At 36.6% G+C, this 22,418-nt stretch overlaps 1 protein-coding gene across 1 annotated transcript in view; it reads right to left on the bottom strand.

Moving 5' to 3' along the window:
- The window catches only part of JMY (junction mediating and regulatory protein, p53 cofactor), a 102,338-nt gene that overhangs the window by 57,391 nt on the left and 22,529 nt on the right, over positions 1-22,418 (bottom strand). Inside the window, exon 2 of the mRNA XM_055342211.1 lies at positions 8,796-8,969. Coding sequence (XP_055198186.1) covers positions 8,796-8,969 — 174 coding nt within the window. The remainder of the gene's footprint in view (positions 1-8,795; positions 8,970-22,418) is intronic.

Genomic DNA, 22,418 nt, shown 5'->3' with positions numbered 1-22,418 from the left:
TCTATGTGTGCATTTTTTGTATTTAAAGTAAATCAATATTCTCAAAAAAAAGTGTGAAATGATATATTTTTTTAAAGATTAGAGAAATCTGGGGTGCCTGAGTGGGTCAGTCAGGCTGGGGGGTCTGACTCTTGATTTCAGCTTGGGTCATGATTCCAGGGTGATGAGATCAAGCCCTGTGTGAGGCTCCATACTTAGCAGGGAGTCTGCCTGAAATCCTCTCCTTCTCTCCTTCTCCTCCCCGCACTCTCATGCATGTTTTCTAAAAATTAATAAATCCTAAAAAAATAATAAATAAAAGTGAGAAATCTAAAGCCAAGGAATTCAACAAAAAAATGGCTCAGGTAAGAGAAAAGTAGCTTAATGTAAACTGACAGCACTATAGAGTTCACAGTTGGCATGCAATAGTATATAGTGGTCCAATAATGTAACAGTCACACTGTGTACAAAAGAGCCCGATGAAGGATGCGGAGTATAGAGACTGAAAAGCCCACATTTTGCCACATCATGTGTACTGCTGCAGCTGCTCAGAAGAAGGCCCTTTTCTAATTTGTCTACTGGAATAGGGGCTGGGGAGTATATATATTGTATGTATAATATGGAGAGAATTATATATATATATAATACACACTATTAATATAATAGTATTTATATCTATTTCACCAGATACCTACAGATTTCTTGGTCCTGGGGAGAGGAAGGGTGGAAGAGCATATTTAAGATTCAATGAGGAGATGACTGGCAAAATGAGGCGCCTGGCTACAAAGGGGAGAGAAGAACTGAGGATGCTTTCTAGATTCTAGCTTATTTCTTTCAGCAAGTACTAAAAGCCAGCCAACGTGTTTGAACTGCTTTTAGCTAATAAACAAATTAGTAGGTCACTCAGTAACTAACCCTGACTCATTAATAGGCTGGGTTTAAAAATCTAGACAGAATCTAGTTTGAATCTCACTCTGTAGTTATGAAACCTGAAGCCCAGAGATCGTAACTTTGAGTTCAGTGTGTTCAATCCCTTAGTGGTTTTAAGTTCTTTTAAACTTGTGGTTCTCAAACTTAAGTATCCATCATGATCACCTGAAAGACTTGTTAAAAAACGAAGACTGCTGACACCTTTCCCCTACAGTTTCAGTAGAGAACTGAGGTAAGGACCAAGATTCTAAAAAAAAAGGGGGGGGGGGAGGACAAGATTCCGTACTTGTGACAAGGTTCCAACTGATATTGATGCTACTAGTCCAGTTTTTGAGAACCAATATATTAGACATAGAGTCTCGTAGTCCCTCAAGGGGTGTTTGTCTCAGAATTTCTAGGCCAAAAATTCTGGGTAGGGCTGCTTAATGCTTATAGATGAAACCAAGGATTATTGAAAAATCTTTATTAATCACCATTTATAAAAATATAAAGACTATAATAAAGTACATTTAATATATACAGTAACTATATCATATTAATATATGTATTATTTTATAAAATATAAAATTATTTTATATAAATTTTTATATATTTTATATCTATAAAGTTTATATATTATAAATTGTTGCTTGGGTGTATATATAAATAATTAGATGAATTATAATTTTTATGTTATATATTATTTATTTTTATATATTATATATTTATATATTATAATATAAATGTATATTTACAAATACTTTATAAATAATTTTACAAATATAAAGATATATTCAAGGTGCCAAGTTAACTTCTTTTCTATCATGCCTTAATATAGAGGTTAATCAAACCACTGGAAATAAAGTTCTCGAAAATCGAGAGTATAGGTAAAACTCCCAGGATGCCCGACCATCTCTCCTCTCATTTCCTACAAATCCTTATACCCAAGACATATCAAACAATTTACATCCTATGGTATAACTAAAACAGCAAGCTTTGCAGTCAAACACACGTTTTGATCCCAGTCATGCTATTTACTGGCATCAACTAATGGTGCCAGATAGGAGTTAAGATTTGGTATTTGTTCAATAATTTGACTAAATGCACAAATATATGCCTATTCACTGTACCATTCCTGTTTTTATCTATTTATGGAGCATTCCCTATTCCAATCTCCAATGTAGACATATGTACCCACTTCCTATTGAATTCATCTTCATTCTTCAATGGTGAAACTCTTAATAATCTTTTTTTGATGTATCTTTAGACAGTGTTGATCACTCCAGTTTGTGTGCCTCTAATCAATTTTTACAGGATTTTTTTAAATCAACTTTATTAAGTTATAATTTACATACAACAAAATGTTCCCAAAGTAAGTGTAAGTTTGATGAATTCTGACATGTTTATATGCCCATGTAAAAATCACTAACCAAAATTTAGAGCCTGTCAATCATCAAAGGATTGTTACACCTGTTCCCTCTCAATCTCCACTGCCCAACCTCAAGCAACAAATGCTAAGCTTTCTGTCAACATAGGTCACAACCATAATCTCCAGATTTTCACGTAAATGAATTTATATAATTTACAGTGTCTATCGTCTTTTGTTCAGCATATTAAGGTTTAATTTACATTCAATCAAATGAATCCATTTAAAGTGCTCAATTTAATGACTTCTGATAGCTACATACACCCAAGCAACAACCACTACCATGGAGACACAAAACATTTCTATCACTTTCAGAAGGTTCCCCTGCCATCCACCCCTTCACACATGTATATACACTGCTCTATTTGGCATCTTTGATTTAGCAAAATTTAAGATTTATCCATGTTGCTGTGCCTATCAAAAGTTAATTCCTTTGCACTGCTGAGTATTTATACTATAAATATGGAAATATTACATTTTGCTTATCCATTCATCTGCTGATGGCTATCTGGGCTGTTCTAGTTGGGGCCTACTGTGAAGAAACATGGCATGAGTATTAGTGTTTAAGTCTTGTGAGCAGACGTTTTATTCTCTCTTTATAAATAATTAGGGTTTGAACAGGTGAGTAGTAAGTTATGTATATGTCTAACGTATGAAGAGCCAAACCGTCTATCAAAGTGCTTATACCACTATAAAATATGCTAGCAATATTTTAGAATTCTAGTTACTCTCTATCCTCATCAGTCCTTGGAAGTGCCAGAATCTTAAATTATATTGATTCTAATGAGTATGTATCTCATTATAGTTTTAATTTGAATTTCTATGATGACTATTTTAAGCTATTCTGTGTGTCCTCATTGGCCATTTCTTTGTCTTTTATTTATTTTTTTTAAAGATTTTATTTATTCATGAGAGACACAGAGAGAGAGAGAGGCAGAGACACAGGAATAGGAAGAAGCAGGCTCCCTGTGGGCAACCCAAAGTGGAACTTGATCCCAAGACCCTGGAATCACGCCCTGAGCCAAAGGTAGATGCTCAATTACTGATCCACCCAGGCATCTCTCTTTAAGTGCCTTTTAAGTATTTAGCCTGTTTTTAAATTTTTTGGCTGTGTTATTGAGCTGTACAGTTCCTTTTTCAGATGTATTACAAGTATTTTTCTCAATCTATGGGCTTACCTTTTTTAATCTTTCAAAAAATAAGTGTTTAATTTTGGTAAAGTCCAATTTTTCAATTTTTTTTTCTTTATGGGTCAAGTTTTGTTCATCATGTCAAAAAGCCCTTACTTTTTTCTTCCCCAAAATTGTGAAAACATTCTATGTTTTCTTATAATTTTTTTTTAAGAGAGAACTAGGGGGTGGTGGCAGGGAGAGGGGCAGAGGGAAAGATCTTAGAGCCAATGCAGGGCTCAGTCTCACAACCCTGAGATCATGTCTTGAGCCAAAAGTGTTGGATGCTTAACCTACTGAGCCACCCAGGCACCCCTCTTATTTAAGTTTTAGAACATAAGAGATTCTATTTAAGTCTAAGATGGATTTCAAGTTAATTTTTGTAAATGGTATAAGGACATAGATCAATTTTTTATATGGGCATGCAATTGTAGTAGGTATGCATTTCTTGCAAAGATTATTCTATCTCCCCACTGAACTGCTCTATCACCTTCATGAAAACCTTACTATGTAACCATGCATCTATTTCAGGATTCTATTCTCTTCCATTGATTTACAATTCCATCTAGGCTAATACTACAATGACTGGTTTTCTCTAGCTTTTTAGTAAATTTTGAAATCAGGTAATGTAAGTCCTCCAATTTCATCTTTTTCAAAGTTGTTATAAAGCCATCCTTTGTCTTTCCATAAACACTTATTAGCTTGTCAGTTTCTGAAGGGGAAAAACCTATTAGAACTTTAATTTGGGGGGCAGCCCAGGTGGCTCAGTGGTTTAGCGCCGCCTTCAGCCCAGGCTGTGTTCCTGGAGGCCCGGGATTGAGTCCTGTGTCTGGCTCCCTGCATGGAGCCTGCTTCTGCCTGTGCCTCTCTCTCTCTCTGTCTCTCATGAACAAATAAATAAAATCTTTAAAAAAAAAAAAAAAAAAAAGAATTTTAATTTGGGGATGCCTGGGTGGCTCAGCGGTTGAGTGTCTGCCTTTGGGTCAGGGTCGGGGATCGAGTCCCACATCGGACTCCCTATATGGAGCCTGCTTCCCCCTCTGCCTGTGTCTCTGCATTCCTATCTCTCCCTGCGTCTCGTGAATAAATGAATGAAATCTTAAAAAAAAAAGAATTTTAATTTGAATCTACAAAACTGTAAACTGACATCTAAACATTACTGAATCTTCCAAACTATTAACACGATTCCTCCATTTCTTAAGGTACACTCACTTAATGACTCTCAGCAAAGTTTTATAATTTTCAGTGTACAAAACTTTCAAATATTTTGTAGAATATATTCCTAAAGAGTTTGTGTTCAGAGCCTGAACCATTAACATAATTACCATTATATATAATATATAATTACCATTATAATGGTAATTTAAAGTTTTTGTATAATTGTTTCATTTAAAAATTTATTTGAGAGACACAGAAAAAGCATGAGCGGTGGGGAAGGAGTAAGGGAAAAGCAGACTCCCCACTGAGCAGGAGCCTGATACAGGGCTGCATCCCAGGACTGTGGGATCATGACCTGATGAAGGCAGACCACGTAACCAACTGGACCAACCCAGTTGCCTCTTCAGTTTCATTTCTAAAAGAAAATGAAACTATATTTTAATACTGACCTTGTAACTACATTTACCTATCATTTTCAACAGGTTTTTGGTTTAAAATTCCTTAGGATATCTTATATACACGATCATATGATCTAAAAGTACAGATGGCTTTATTTTGTCCTTGTAATTTATATGCCATATATCTTTTTCTGGCTACAAACTCCAGAAAAAACACTGAATTAAAGTGGTGAGAGCAGGGCACCTGGGTGGTTCACAGTTGGTTAAGCATCTGCCTTCAGCTCAGGTCATGATCCAAGGGTCCTGGGATCGAGCCCCAAGTTGAGCTCCCTGCTAGATGGAGAATCTACTTCTCCCTTTCCCTTTTTGTTCATACTCCCTCCCTCTCTCAAATAAATAAAATCGTTTTAAAAATAATAAAAATAAAGTGGTCAGAGTAAATAATCTTGCCTTGTTCCCAAAGAGGGAAAGAATTTAATCATTCACCATCATATATGATGTTAGGTAGGCTTTTTATACATACCCTTTATCAGGTAGAGGAAATTCTGCTTTCCTCCTGTAGTATGCTAAATTTTTATCACGAATGGATACTGAACTTTGTTAAATGCTTTTCTGCATCCATAGACACATTGATTTTTCCCCTTTAGTCAAATATGGTAAACAACACTGGTTTATTTCTGAATGTTAAAAGAAACTTGTATTTGAAATAAACCCTAATCATACACACTGTATGATCATTTTTATTGATCACTAGATCTTATTTTTTAAGATCATATTAAGGATTACTGCATCTACATTCATAAGGGTCATGTGTCTCTAGTTCTTTTTTTGTGTAATATCATTTGATTTTGACATCAGGATAATGCTACACTAAATAAAAAGGGGTTAGGAAGTATTCCCTCTTTATTTTTAAGATTTTATTTTATTTTTTAAGATTTTATTTATACATGAGAAACACGGAGAGAGAGAGGCAGAGGGAGAAGTAGGCTCCATGCAAGGAGCCTAATGTGGGACTTGATTCCAGGACCACGGGATCATGTCCTGAGCCAAAGGCAGACGTTCAACCACTGAGCCACTCAGGCATCCCACCTCCTTTATTTTCTGAGCTTGTGTAGAATTGGCATAATTTTTTTCTTACATCTTTGATAAACCCAATGATGTCATCTGGACCTGTAGATTTCTCATTACGAAGGCTTTAAATTATGAACTGCCCAACATTGTTAATATAGGGCTCCCAACAGTCTTCTGTTTCTCTGTGAATCCTTTTTGATAATTTGCATTTTTTTCCAAAAAATTTATCCATTTCATCTAAATTGCACAGCTTGGGGCGCCTGGGTGGCTCAGTGGTTGAGCATCAGTGGTTGAGGCCCTGCCTTCGGCCCAGGGCGTGATCCTGGGATCCAGGTATCAAGTCCCACATCAGGCTCCCTGCATGGAGCCTGCTTCTCCCTCTGCGCCTATGTCTCTGCCTCTCTGTCTGTCATGAATAAATAAAATATTTTTAAAAATATATCCTTAAAAATAAATAAATAGGGCAGCCTGGGTGGCTCAGCAGTTTAGCGCCGACTTCAGCCCAGGGCATGATCCTGGAGACCCGGGATCAAGTCCCACGTCAGGTCCCCTGCAGGGAGCCTGCTTCTCCCTCTGCCTGTGTCTCTGCCTCTCTTTTTCTCTCTCTCTCTCTCTCATGAATAAGTAAATAAAAAACCTTTAAAAATAAATAAATAATAAATAAAACTTATTGGTGCAAACTTGTCCATATTTCTTTATTAACTTTAAATCTGTAGAATCTGCAGTGATATATGCACTTTCAGTCCTACCAGATATGTGGCTCTTCTTTAAAAAAAAAAAAAATTCAGTTAGAATTATAAAATATAGTGTTTTTGCTCCCAAACACAACCACATTTTGGTTTCACAGATTTTTTTTTTTAAAAATTTTTTTTAAGATTTTATTTATTTATTCATGACAGACACAGATTGAGAGAGAGAGGCAGAGACACAGGCAGAGGGAGAAGCAGGCTCCATGCAGGGAGCCTGACATGGGACTCGATCCCGGGTCTCCAGGATCACACCCAGGACTGAAGGCGGTGCTAAACCACTGGGCCACTAGGGCTGCCCTGTTTCACAGATTTTTTTAAATCTGTTTTGTTTTTTACTGACCCCACTCTTAATTTTGGAGGTTTAACTTGCTCTCTGTTTCTACCCTCTTAGGGTGAAAGTCTGGATGGTTGCTTTAAAACTTTATTCTTCTTTACTAACAATAAATTTCTCTATAAATACAGCTTTAGCTTCATTCCTTGATACCTTGCCAAAGCTTCAGGATGACATTTTACAGACCTAAGGTTGTATCTATGTCATTTCCCACAAAGACATTAGACAGAAAAAAAAAAAAAAAAAGAGTAGCTAAAAGAACACCATGAAAAGGAAAATGTAGTAACACTTGCCTCAAAAAGTGTAATGCATACTTTACCCATGAAAATTAAACATCATAGATTTTAAAGCTCTAAAGGGTTGCCCAGGTGACAGTCAGTTAAAGTGCCAACTCTTGGTTCCAGCTCACGTCACCATCTCAGAGTCCTGGGAAAGAGCCCTGCATCAGGATCCAACCTCAGCATGCAGTATACTTAAGATTCTCTCTCCATCTCCCTCTGTACTTCCCACACCCCTAAAATAAAGCTTCAAAAAACAATTTTTAAGCTCTAACATGAAATTCTTCCAGTCTTTGGGGTGCCTGGATGGCTCAGTGGTTGGGTGTCTGCCTTCGGCTCAGGTCATGATCCCTGGATCCTGGGATCAAGTCCTGCATCGGATTCCCTGCAGGGAGCCTGTTTCTCTCTCTGCCTGTGTCTGCCTCTCTGTCTTTCATGAGTAAATAAAAAAATCTTAAATAAATAAATAAATAAAATCTAACTTTCAAGTAAGGTATTCCCAGAAGAAATGTTCTGAAAACTTCAGATAAAGAAATCTAAGACTAGACAATCCCCAAAACATTAAATGGGAGAGGAAGAGAAGAAAAGTATAGGAAAAGAGGGGGAGGAAGGAAATGAGGATTTCTCAATGTATCTTCAACTTTACTTTCTAGGCTCTTCTCATCCCTGGCTACTCAACAGAATCACCCTTGAGATACTTTAAAATGAGGTGCTCAGGTTCTGTGTAACCTGAACTGACCAGAATACAATCTTTGGAGAGAAAGGACCAGGTATCTACATTTTTAAAAAGCTCACCTATGGCCAGCCAGCAACAAGCAGGCTACTATGGAGGTTAAAAAGGAAGGAAGGAAGGAAGGAAGGAAGGAAGGAAGGAAGGAAGGAAGGAAGGAAGGAAGGAAGGAAGGAAGGAGAGGAAAGAAAGGAAAGAGAAAAGAGAAAGAGAAAAGAGAAAGAGAAAAGAGAAAAGAGAAAGAGAAAAGAGAAAGAGAAAAGAGAAAAGAAAAGAGAAAAGAGAAAAGAGAAAAGAGAAAGAGAAAAGAGAAAAGAGAAAGGAAAGGAAGGAAAGGAAAGAAAGGAAGAAAAGAAAAGAAAAGAAAAGAAAAGAAAAGAAAAGAAAAGAAAAGAAAAGAAAAAAAAGAGGGATGCTTGGGTGGCTCAGCGGTAGAGTGTCTGCCTTTGGCTCAGGGCATGATCCTGGAGTCCCAGGATCGAGTCCCGCATCGGGCTCCGTGCATGGAGTCTGCTTCTCCCCCTCTGTGTCTCTACCTCTGTCTCTCATGAATAAATAAAATATTAAAAAAAAAAAAAAAGATGACGAAAAAAATACCTTAATCTGCTGTCTTCGTAGCATGGCAAGTTCTCTCATGTCTCTGAATGGCTGTAGTAAATACTGATATAGTTCAGTTGTGGCTTCTGCAAGGCTGCTATAGGCTTCATCCTCCATCTGATACAAATCCAGAAGCTCAACCATGCTTTCTGTATTCTTGTGCTTATCCAGGAGCTGTGGAAGGAGAAAGTTTTATTGCAAAGTAACTGATTATAATAGCCTATACTACTTGATTTAAACTCTCTCCCTTAACCTCTTAGGACCCTGAAATACTGAAACACAGAAGGAACAAAAAGCATTGAATGTTTTTCATCACTTGTCTCCATACTTGATGTGTCTTACTACCCAAGACCTGCCTGAATCATCCTTTTCAAACTGCTCTCATATTATTCCTATTCTGTGTATTTTCTGGGACTCCGTACTATCTACCTGCCTAGACTTAAGCTTAAAAATTTTTTTCCCACTTATCTGGTAGAAAAAAAAATTCATTGCTAATATACAAAATAATTATCAACTCTTGCCAATATTATTTTACTAATTTTCCCAAATCTTCTCGCCACTCTGCTCTTCCTCCCAATTTGGAACACTCCCACATTAACTTTCAACTCATGCCTATTACATCCCTCAAAATCTAGGTTAATAAAAACTGTACTAAAAAGTTTAAGACTGGGACGCCTGGATGGCTCAGAGGTTGAGCGTCTGCCTTTGGTTCAGGGCCTGATCCCAGGGTTCTGGGATCGAGTTCCGCATTGGGCCCCCTGCATGGAGCTTCTCCCTCTGCCTATGTCTCTGCCTCTCTGTGTGTGTCTCTCATGAATAAATAAAATCTTTAAAAGGTTTAAGACTGAGTATAATAGATTTTTATGACTCTTACTTGCATTCCTTGGTACGTGTATATGCATGTACACACACGTCTTCCTTCACTCCTCAACAAACATGAACATTACAGAAACACACTCTCTTCAGGAAGCTTACAGTATAGTGAATAAACAGAAACTAAGTAAATTTTTAAAAATTACAAACTGTGATATTATAAAGATTATCTTTTAAAGTTTTAAAAGGAATAAAAATACAGTGAAACAATGAATACCATGAGAAAGAATGAGAGGGCAATAAAGGCACACTGTGTGACCTGGAGAGAATAGGCAATCCTTTTCTAAGAATCCAAGGAAGCTTACGCTAAAATTTTAAAAGACTCTGAAAAAAAACATGTAGGCAAGACAATATTTTATGTATTTACTCTTGGTGCCTATTTACCTGGTGACGGTTTCATCTTCTCAAAGGCACAAAATTTTGCTTTTCATTGCATACCTAAAGTTTTCACTACTATTTTCCTCTCCAGCTTTTTGCTTTAGTAACCTTATTGGGTTATACATTTATACCCAATTTAGAATTCAAGTTCTCTTCCTGCCCAGGTTCTTAGCACTAAATGTACCAGCAACTACATGTTAGTGTCTGCCTAGTATATCATTAACAATCATGATGAATCAGATAATCTACCTTAAAGTGCTTTTATGACAAAAAAAAAGTACCATATAAATGTTATTGTTTTAAGGCTATTATAATTCCAACTTTCACTGCTAATATGAAGAATTGCCACTATCCAGTATCAGCTGAATAGTTTCTTAGACCAACTCTCTCACCAATAGTGCCTATTAAACGCTGAGCAAAATATTACAAAACTACCTGAAGGCACTAAAGTGACCAGAAGTAAATAAAAACTGGAGAACATCAATACTTAGAAGATAGTAAGACCCTGAGTGAATTTTTACTCATGGCATTTTGCCTGAGGGCAAGCCCCAGTGGCTACCTGAGGAAAGAAGTTTGTATAAAACAAAACTACAGTCTTGGTGCTTGAAGAATCAGAGGGCAGAGTTTAAAGCAACCATAGCACACAGAAAAGGGTGGTCGTGGGAGGAATGCTGAAAAGGAGAAAGCCAAAGGAGGAAATCCCAAATTGGTATATAAACTCTCCTCAAGGAGTGCCTGGGTGACTCAGTTTAAGTGTCTGCCTTCGGCTCAGGCCAAGATCCCAGGATCTGAGAATCAAGCTCCATCTGCAGGCTTCTTGCTCACTGCCTCTCTTCTGTCCCTCATGCTCTCTCAAAAATCATTAAAAAAATACACTCTACTCATATTTCAAGATGACTGGAACTATGTATACATAGCATAGGCTATGGGCATAGCGGGTAAGGATATAAATGTAATATTTTAGCCACTGCTCTGTGTAAGAAGAGTAGTAGAGTTTGCAGTTGAACCAATTAAATTAACTATCTGCTGAAACAAACCTGTTTAAAAAAACAAAAAAAATTCTCTGGGGGAATATAACACACAACAGAGGCTCTCTGTTTGTACCATTTATAATGTCCAGAATACAATCCAAATTTAGCAGACATATAAAGAAATCGGAAAACAATGCTCAAAAGGCAATTAAATGGAGACCAAATTTAATATGAAATACTGTTGATTTAGCACAGATTTTAAAGCAATTATTATAAAAAGCTAATGGACACAATTTGCTCATGCAGAATAAACAAAATCTCAAAGGAGAAATAATTTTTTTTAAGATTTTACTTGAGCGAGTGAGTGAGCACAAGCAAGGGGGCTGGAGGACAAAGGGAGCAGAATACCTACTGAGCACAAAGCCCTAGGAGGGGCTTGATCCCAGGACCCTGAGGTCATCATGACTTGAGCCACCAAGGTTCCCCTAAGGATATCATAGGACTAAAAAAAACCTAAAAAATACAGTGTCTAAAATAGGCCCAGAGCAGACACACCAAAAGGTTAAAAGATTAAAAAGTAATCATAAATCTATGATTAGCACTTCTTATTCCCCTAATTCCTTACTGTTTCATCAGTGGGGCTCCTGTACAAAAGGAGAATGAAACAGAAAAAAACATGTCTTAGGATTTTAAGAAGTAACCAGGGAAACCCAAAACACCACAGGAGACAAAACCAAAGACAACAGAGGAAATTTTAGCCTCTGACACCTAGAACGATTGCCTGGAGTAACAGAGTCTAGCCTCCTCTAGACAGATAAACAAAACCTCACTCTAAAGGCATATTTATCTCCGCTCCTTTTACCTAGTACCATCATGTCCAGCTTTCAAAAATAATTACAGGGCATATTAAAAGCAAAATTAGAAGAGATAGAGCAAGCATCAGAACTACACTCAGGTATAATAAGCAGGGATATGAGAATTATCAGACTGGAAACTTTAAACTATGATTAGTATGCTAGGCAATCTTGGGGTGCTTGGGTGCCTCAAGAAGGTTGAGCAACTGACTCTTGGTTTTGGCTCAGGTCATGATCTCATGGTTAATGGCATCAAGCTCCGCACTCAGTAAGTTCTCCCCCTCTGCCTGTCCCCTCACTTGCATACTCTCTAAAATACATAAATTTTTTTTCTAAAATACATAAATTTTTTAAAAAATATATATGCTACGGAATCTGATAGAAAAAGTAGACAACATACAAGAACAAATGTATATAACATAAGCAGAAAGTTGGAAATAATAATAATTAAAAGGAAATGCTATAAATCAAAACCACTAAAATGCAAAAATGCCTTTAATGGTCTTATTAGAATGGTCACATCAACAAAACACAAGAAACCAATGACCTTGCAGAAATGTCAGTAGAAAATGTTTTTTGCATTATAGTTTTGGCAAACAAAATTTTGAAAGAATAGAACATTCAAGCATGGAACAATTACCTATAAAAGAGTAAGGCCAGATTTATATCAGACTTCTCTTGAGAAACCATGCCAAGAGAGAAGTCAAGTGAAGAGTTCGGGGATCCCTGGATAGCTCAGTCAGAAAGCATACCACCATTGATCTTGGAGTTGTGCATTCAATTCCCACACTGTGCAGAGATTAGTAAAAAAATAAATAAGCCTTAAAAAAAAGTTAAAAAAATCCATATACCTAGAATTCTGTATTCAGTGAAATCAACTTCAAAATTGAAGGAGAAATAAAGACTTCCTCAGGTAAACAAACTGAGGGAACACCGATCTTACAAGAAATGTTAAAAGGTATTTGTCAGAAAGAATGAAAATTATACAGGTCAGAAATTTGGAGCTATATAAATAAAGACAGGAAATTAATAAAAGTAAATAACATCTTTTCCTATTGTTATTCTTATCTAATAGGTAATAGTTTGCTCAAAGTAATAATCACAATATATCCAGTGATTACACCTTACAGATTAATAAAATAAATGACGGCAAGGTTAAAAGGGACAGGAAGGAAGTACTGGGAATACCTTGTTATAAGGTACTACATATATGTGAAATAGAACAGCATCATTTGAAAGAAAGCTTGGTTAGTACTGCATATGTGTTACAGAAAATTCAAATACAACCACTAAAAACTTATAAGATTTCATTTATTTATTTGAGAAAGATAGAGATAGGGAAAGAGAAAGCATGAGCAGGGGGAGAGGGAGAAGCAGATTCCTGGCTGAGCCCCGAGCCTGATGTGGGGCTCAATCCCTCAACCCTGAGATAATGACCTAAGCCAAACGCAGATGTTCAATCAACTGAGCCACCTAGGTACCCCTTAAAAGTTTTTAAGGTATCACAAATATGGTAATTGAGGATCTACTAATTGAGAAAAAAAAAAAAGCAGAAATAATAAATGCTCAATTATTACCAGAATGCCAAAAGAGTGGAAGACAAAAAAAAAGGACAAAAACAAGGCAACCAACAGAAAATAGTAACAGATATGATAGGTATTACTCCAACTTTATCAATAATCACTTTAAACATCAATGGTTGAAATACACCAATTAGAAGAGACTGTCCAGGTGAACATAAAAACAATATCCAACTGTATGCTGTCTAAAAGAAACTCACTTTAAATACAGACACCGATGGGTTAAAGTGATAAAGACATAACAATGCTAACACTAATCAAAAGAAATCTGCAGGAGCTATATTACTTTCAAACAAAGCAGACTTCAGAGCAAGGAAAATTATAAGAGAAAATTACACGAGTTAATTCCAAAACATAATACTTATTATGTGTATATCCAAAAACAGAACACCCCAAAACACCCAGAAAGAAATGGATACAACTACAAGGAGAAAAACATTAGTCAACTATAACAGTTGAAAACATCGAGATCCCTTATCAGTAATGGACAGATCCAAAAGACAGGAAATCAATAAGGATATAGCTGAATTCGACAGCACCATCAATCACCTGGACATAATTTACACCTATCAACTACTTCATCCAACTACAGCAAAATACATAATTTTCTTAAGTTCACATGGAAGATTCACCAAGAGAGGCCACATTCTGGGCCTAAAACACAACAAGTTTAAAAGAACAGAAATCACACAAAGTATGCTCTCAGACTACAATGGAATTAAACTAGAAATCAGTAACAAAATTGCTGGAAATCCCCCAAATACTAGGGAGATTAAGCTACATAATTTTAAATAATGCATGGGGCAAAGAAAAAGAAATTTTAAAGTATTTTCAACTAAATGAAAACAACTTCTCAAAATTTTTGGACTGCAGTAAAAGTGCTCAGAAGAAAATTTGTAGCATGTTACAAAAGTCTAAAGTAATAATCTAAACTGTCATCTTAGAAAAGAGCAAATTAAATTCAAAGACTGCAGAGAAAAAAGGAAATTTAGAGTATAAATCAGTCAAATTGATAAAGAAAAATAGAGAAACATCAATGGAACAAAAACTCTGGTTCTTTGAAAATATCAATGAAATTGATAAATCTCTATATCAAGGTTAACAAAGAAAAAGAGAAGATACAAATTACTAATATTGATAATGAAAAAGGAACATCACTACTAATGCCATGGACATTAAGAATATTAGGAACATCTCTGTGCACGCAAATTTAAAAATCTAGATCAAATGGATGAATTCCTTAAAAGATACACTCTAATAAAACATAAGAATAGATAATCTGAACAGGCCTTTATGAAACTTAAATAACCTTGCAAAATAGAAAACACCAAGCCCAGATGGACTCACTGGTGAAGTTTATCAACAATTTAAGGAAGAAATTTTGCCAATTTTCTACAATTTCTCAAGAAAAAAAAAAAAAAGAGGGAATACTTTCCTTATTCTAAGAGGCCCAGCATTTGCCTAATGCCAAAAACAGACATTACAAGAAAACTACAGATCAACATCTCTCATGAACATAGACGCAAAAATCCTCAACAAATTATTATGAAGTACATCCAACATTATATAAAAATTATATACTATGACCAAATGTGATTTTTTCCAGTTATGCAAGACTGATTCAATGTTTAAAAAAAAAAAAATCAATGTAATCCATCACATCACAGTTTAAAGAAGAAAAATCATATGGTATCAATAGATGCAGGAAAAGCATCTGACAAAACCCAACACCATTCATGAAAAAAAACTATCAGCATATTAGGATATAGGGAAATTTTCTCAACTTGATAAACAAAAAAACTAGAGCTAACATCATATTTAATTGTGATAAATTAGATGCTTTCCCATAAGGTAAGGGATGAGGCAAGGATGTAGCCTCTTATCATTCCTATTTTACATCATATTGTAAGACTTAACAAATGCAATAAGAAATAAAAGATATACAGATTGGGAAGAAACAACTGTCAAAAAAAAAAAAAACGAAACAGAACTGTCTTTATACAGATGACATCACTGTGTAGAAAATCCACAGGAATAGACAAAAATAAAGCTCTCCAAATAGAACTATTAGCACACAAAAATCAAAATACTTAGGTATAAGTCAGTGTACAAGATCCATAAGAGGAAAATTACACAATTCCAATGAAAGACATCAGAGATCTAAACAAATATTCCATATATATAGAGATTGGAAGACTTACTGTCAAGATGTCAGTTCTTTTATGTTGATCTATACATTCTATGCAATGCACGTTATTTTGTGGATATCAATAAATCACTTGTAAAGTTTATATAGAAAGGCAAAAGACCTAGAACAGCCAACACAATATTGAAAAACAAAGTCAGGGAATTGACACTATCCAACTTCATTAGTCACTTTCTAGAAAGCTACAGACAGTAGTCAAGACAGTGGGATAGTGATGAAAGAATAGATCAACAGAATAGAGTCCAAACCCCACACAAATACAGTCCAGTAATCTTTTGACAAAGGAGCAAAGGCAATTCAATGAATAGTCTTTTCAACAAATGGCCATCTATATGAAAAAAATATCTAGACAGACCTTATACCTTTCAAAAAATTAACTCAAAATTGATCATGGACCCACATATAAATTGCAAAACTAAAGAACTCTTAGAAAATAACATAAGAGAAAAATCTTGGTGAACTTCGGTTGACAGATATTTTAAACACAGCACCAAAAGCACAATCCGTGAAGAAAAAAATGGATAAGCTGGGCTTTGTTATAATTAACTCCTATAAGACACTCAAAAGAAAAGGCTACAGACAAAACATGTGCAAAATACATTTCTGACAAAAGACTGTTAACACTTAATATTTAAAAAAAAAAACTCAACATTAAGAAAACCCAATTTAAAAATGAGCAAAAATCTGAAGAGATCTCACCAATTAAGATATACTGATGCCAAGTAAACATATGAGGAAATATTCAACATCATACTGTCATCTGGGAAGTATAAACTAGAACAATGAGATATACCACCACATTTGAAAATACCAAATGCTGGCAAGGAATCAGAATTCCTTCATTGCTGGTGGTAATGTATTCTTATGATCTGTTGTTCCACATATGCACATCAAGGATTATGTCTTCCTACAGAATTAACTCTTTTATTATTATATAATTCTCTTTATCCTTCATAATTTCCATTGGTCCAAAGTCTGCTTTGTCTCAATATAGCTACTCCCAGCAGCCTTCTTTCAATTAGTCTTAGCATGGTATCTCTTTCTTACAAACCTAAATATATTCTTACCATACAATCCAGCAATCATGCTTCTTGAGATTTACCCAAATAAGGTGAAAACCTAAATCCAAACAAATTCTGCACATGAATGTCATAGGAGCTTTATTCATAAATGCCAAAACTTGGAAACAGATAACCTCCAATAAGTAAATGGATAAACTGACTGTGGTACATCTGTACAACAGAATATTCATTCAGCACTTAAAAAAAAAAAAAAAGGCTGTCAATCCACAAAAAAAAGGGGGGGGGGAGGAACCTTAGCTGTATATTCAGAGGTAAAAAGAAGCCAATCTGGAAAGGCTACTTATTGTAGGATTCCGATTCCATGACATTCTGTAAAAAGCAAAATATGGAGACATATTTTTTTTTGAAAAATCATTAGTTGTCAGTGGTTCAGAGAGATGTAGCACACGCCAATGAATAAGAGCAACGTGATTTTTCGAGCAATGAAACTGTACTGTAGGATACTATAATGGTGGATATAGACATTCTCCATTTGTCTGTCAGAGAATTGCCCAAACAATGACCCCTAATGTAAATTATGCCCTTTAATAATAGGGGAGAGTATGCACAGGAGGGGAGTAATGAGAACTCTATGTATTTTCTGTTCAATTTTTCTGTAAACCTAAAATTTATATAAAACAAAGTCTACTGAGGTGCCTGGGTGGTTCAGTTGATTAAGTGTCTGATTCTTTTTTTTTTTTTTAAGATTTTATTTATTTATTCATGAGAGACACAGAGAGGCAGACACAGGCAGAGGGATAAGCAGGCTCCCTGCAGGGAGCCTGATGGGAGACTCCCAGGATCCTGGGATGACGCCCTCCCTGAGCCAAAGGCAGATGCTCAACCAGAGCCACCTACGTGCCCCATAAATGTCTGATTCTTGATCTCAGCTCAGGTCTTAATTGCAGGGTCCTGAGTTCAAGCCCAGCTCTGGCTCCACACTGGGCATTGAGCCTACTTAAAAAGTAATAAATATAGTTAGTTTTTAAATGATGATATAAGCTTAAAGACAATTTTATATTTCATTGTTTATGTGCTTAAATTATGTTTAAAGTAAAACAAAAGATTAAAAATAAATCCCAAATAACACTGATTTTTATCTCTGCTAAGCCCATTATTTTTTTTAAAGATTTTATTTATTTATTCACGAGAGACGGGGGGGGGGGGGGGGGAGAGGGAGGGAGGGAAGGGGAGAGAGAGAGAGAGAGAGAGAGAGAGAGAGAGAGAGAGAGGCAGGCAAAGGGAGAAGCAGGCTCCATGCAGGGAGCCTGATGTGGGATTCGATCCCGGGACTCCAGGATTACTACCTGGGCAGAAGGCAAGCGCCAAACTGCTAAGCCACCCAGGGATCCCCTAAGCGTATTATTTTATTAAGGTGACCAGATCAATGTCTCTCTGCTTTGTTAACAAGTGGTTTTTGTTTGGTTTTGTTCGCTTAAGAGAAGTCAACTAGAACAAAAAAGAATCAACTCAAACACTGGTGATTTTAACAACTGATAAAATATAAATGAATTACAGATGTGGAAAGAAGCCAGGCCAAGAGAGGGATCTTGCTTTATACTGAAAGTAAAGAGACATCATTAAAGGTATTTTGTTTAATTTCCTTCAAAGACCTCTCTGGTTATAAGAAAACATCAGGGAATACATTCCAGAGTAAAAATCTTATCTGTGTTCTGAATGATGAAAAGGCATAAACTAGGTGAAGTGGGAAGGAAAGACTGGGTCAGACGGAGACCAAAAAATAAGGTTAAATGAAGAACGTGGCGGGGGCTGGGGGGTGGGGGGAACGTAGTGAAAGACAATTCTGGAGACACTAAAAGACCCTACTGGCCCTGAGTTACAATAGCGTTGAGAAAAGATTGGAAGGGGCATCTGAGCACAGGCAGAGAGAGAAGAGTTCACAGGCTCCTAGTGAGTCCATGAAAGTTGACTAAAGTTTAAACTGGGGGAGAAAAGAACAAAGATTCAAGAAATGCTCTGGAGGTAAAAATCAACAGTACTTGGTAAAAGACTAGATTTTAGGACAGAGAGAATTAAGGATGGCTCCTAGGACTCTGGCACTAATTGAGACAAACAAGAAAGGACTAGAGACAGGTTTTTAGTGACGAAGATTAATGGTTTCACAGGCACTGTCCAAACTGCTTTTTAGATACCCAAGAGCAGAGTCATGCAGGGAATGCACAATGTAAAAGATAAAACTAAGAAGTCTATAATCTAACTAGGGAAACAAAGCAACAGATATAAAAGTAAAATTCTGATTATAAAAGACAGTAAAATGTTAGAGAAAAGATGAATCAGAGTAGGCTAATGCAGTTGGAAAAGGTATTCTAAAGCTAGGATTTGAACTGGTTCTTGAAGGATGGAAAGAGCTGGGTAGGTGAAGAAGAGCAGCCAGACTTGACAAATCACATAAATAAAAGTATCTTGGATGTGAAATCTGGGTGGACTAATGAGTAGCAGAGTGTCTCTCATGAATAAATAAAATCCTTTAAAAAAAAAAAAAAGGGAAATTAAAAGTACTGCTCCAGTAAACAAATGATTAAATAAAATCCACACAAATGTTTTAAAAAAGTGATAGAGCCTTATTGTTGATACACAGTTTTTAGTGGCCTGCACAGTTCAAACCAGCCACAATATTCTCTTAAGCCAGGGCCTAAAATCCAGAGCAAGGACCTAACTCTCTTCAATTCTATGAAGGCTGAAAGAGGTGAGGTAGCTACACAAGAGAAGTGTGAAGCTAGCCAAGGTTGGTTCATTAGGTTTAAGAAGGAAGACGTCTCCATAACATAAAAGTGCAAAGTGAAGAAGCAGAAAGTGCTAATGCAGAAACTACAGTAAGGTGCCCAGAAGACCCAACTCAATTCATGAAGGTGGCTACCCTAAAAAGCAGATTTTCAAGGCAGACCAACCACCTTACATTGTTATAGTGGAAGAAGATGCCATCTAGGACTTTTCACAGGTAGATAGAACTCCGGGTCTAGCTTCAAAGGATAGACAGGGCTAATGCAGCTGGTGACCCTAAATTGAAGCCAATGCTCACTTACCATTCCCCAAATCCTAGGGCCCTTAAGAATTATGCTACATCTACTCTGTCTACACACTACAAATGTCAAAGCAAAGCCCGGATGACAGCACATCTATTTATAATATAGTTTACTGAATATTTTATTATTTAAAAGATTTTATTTATTTATTCATGAAAGACACACACAGAGAGAGAGGCAGAGACACAGGCAGAGGGAGAAGCAGGCTACATGCAGGGAGCCTGACGCGGGACTCGATCCCGGGTCTCCATGATCATGCCCTGGACTGAAGGCGGCGCTAAACCGCTGAGCCACACAGGGATTCCCAGTTTACTGAATATTTTACCCTGTTTTATCTACTGCTCAGAAAAAAAACATTTCAAAATATAACTGCAGGGCAGCCCCGGTGGCACAGTGGTTTAGCACCGCCTGCAGCCTGGGGTGTGATCCTGGAGACCTGGGATAGAGTCCCACATCGGGCTTCCTGCATGGAGCCTGCTTCTCCCTCTCCCTCTCTGAATAAAATATATATATATATATAAACTGCACCCTGACAATGTACCTAGTCACCCAAGAGCAATCATGGAAATTAACAGGGAGATAAATGTGGTTTTCACAGCTGCTAACACACTATATCCCTTCTGCAGCCCACAGATCAAGAAGTAATTTTGACTTTCAAGTCTTATTCTTTAAAAACTACATTTCATAAGACTGTATCTGCCATGGATAGTGATTCCCCTGATGGATCTGGGCAAAGTCAACTGAAAACCTCTGGAAAGGATTCACCTTTCTAGACACTATTAACAACAATCAGGATTCATAGGAATCGATCAAAATACCAACATGCCAAGAGTTTGGAAGAAACTGATTCCAACTCTTATGAATGATTTTGAGGAGTTCAAGACTTCACTGGAGAAAGTAACAGCAGATGTAGTAGAAATAGTAAGAGAACTAGAATTAGAAGTGGAGCCTAAAGATGGGACTGAATTGCTGCAATGTCATGATAAAACTTGAATAGATGAGGAGGTGCTTCTTATGGATGCACAATTAGTTTCTTGACACAGAATTTACTCCTGGTGAAGATGTTGTGATGCTTGTTGAAATTACAACAAAAGATTTAGAGTATCACATAAACTTCACTGATAAAGTAGGGGGAGGGTTTGAGAGGACTGACTCCCAATTATGCAAGAAATCCTACTGTGAGTAAAATGCAATCAGCATCACATGCTACAGAAAAATTGTTCATGAAAGGAAGTGTCAACTGATGTAATGAACTTTGTCTCATTTTTAAAAATTGCCACAGCTACTGCAACCTTCACCGTGATCAGTCAGCAGCCATCAACAATGAGGCAAGACCCTTCATCTGCAAGACGATTATAATTCATTTAAAGCACAAAAAAATTTCCACTTTTCAACAATCAAGTATTTATTTAAAGATATATCTATTTATTTGGGGGAGGGGAGAGGGAGAGAGAATCTTAAGCAGACCCCATGCTGCTTGTAGAGCCTGACAGGAGGCTGGATTTTGACTGAGATCAAGACCTGAACCAAAACCAGAGCCAGACAATTGACTGCGCCACCCAGAGCCCCCAAAGTCTTTTTTCCCCCTAAAGTCTTTTTAAATTAAGGTATATATACTGTATTTTTCTTTCTTAAGATGTAACACTATTGCACACTCAAACTACGGTATACTGGAAATAACACGCACTGGAAAACAAAAATATTCAGTAAACTTGCTTTATTTGTGACCTTTGCTTTATTGTGGTGTCTGGAATCGAACTCACAATATCTCTAAGGTATGCCCACATTTAAACTAAAATTGAGTCAAACTCCCATTTCTCACAGTTCAGTTCTCTATTAAAGTACTTGGGGGGGGGGGCATTTTTAGCTTTTCTAAGCAAAAAAAACAAGTCAATCACAGAATGATTTTTTTTTAATTTATTTCTTTATTCATGAGAGACACACAGAGAGAGAGAGAGCCAAAGACATAGGCAGAGGAAGAATCAGGCTCCTCGCAGAGAGCATGATGCAGGACTCAATCCTGGACTCCAGGATCATGACCTGAGCCAAAGGCAGCTTAATTGCTGAGCCACCGAGGTGTCCAAAAATGATCTTTATTAAAACAGGTGTAGAGGGGAACCCTGGGTGGCACAGCGGTTTGGCGCCTGCCTTTGGCCCAGGGCGCGATCCTGGAGACCCGGGATCGAATCCCACATCGGGCTCCCGGTGCATGGAGCCTGCTTCTCCCTCTGCCTGTGTCTCTGCCTCTCTCTCTCTGTGTGTGTGACTATCATAAATAAATTAAAAAAAAAATTAAAAAAAAAACAGGTGTAGAGTAACAGACAAAAACAAAATCATAAAAGTAGAAGACATAAGGATTTGTTTGTTTAGCTTTAAATAACCTCATCATGGGGTACCTTTCCTTTTTAAAGCATGATGCAAAATCCAGAAACTATCAAACTAATTTTGCTGCAAAGTTTTAAACTGGCTACAAAGGCATACAAAATAATATCAAGAAGCAAATTATAAAGGGAATAGTACTTTCAACACAGATAATTTCCACAAACAATTCAGTAAAAATATAGGTGAAGAATGTAATGGGTTCAAAGAAATAACTCCTGAACAAATGAAGGTTCACTCATAAAAGATTTGCAACATAAATTACAAACTAAAACTT

Source organism: Nyctereutes procyonoides, unplaced genomic scaffold (genome assembly GCF_905146905.1).
Source record: "Nyctereutes procyonoides isolate TBG_1078 unplaced genomic scaffold, NYPRO_anot_genome, whole genome shotgun sequence".
NCBI lineage: Eukaryota > Metazoa > Chordata > Mammalia > Carnivora > Canidae > Nyctereutes > Nyctereutes procyonoides.
Note: the sequence above shows the minus strand (reverse complement) of the source record. Positions and strands in the feature narration are given on the sequence as shown.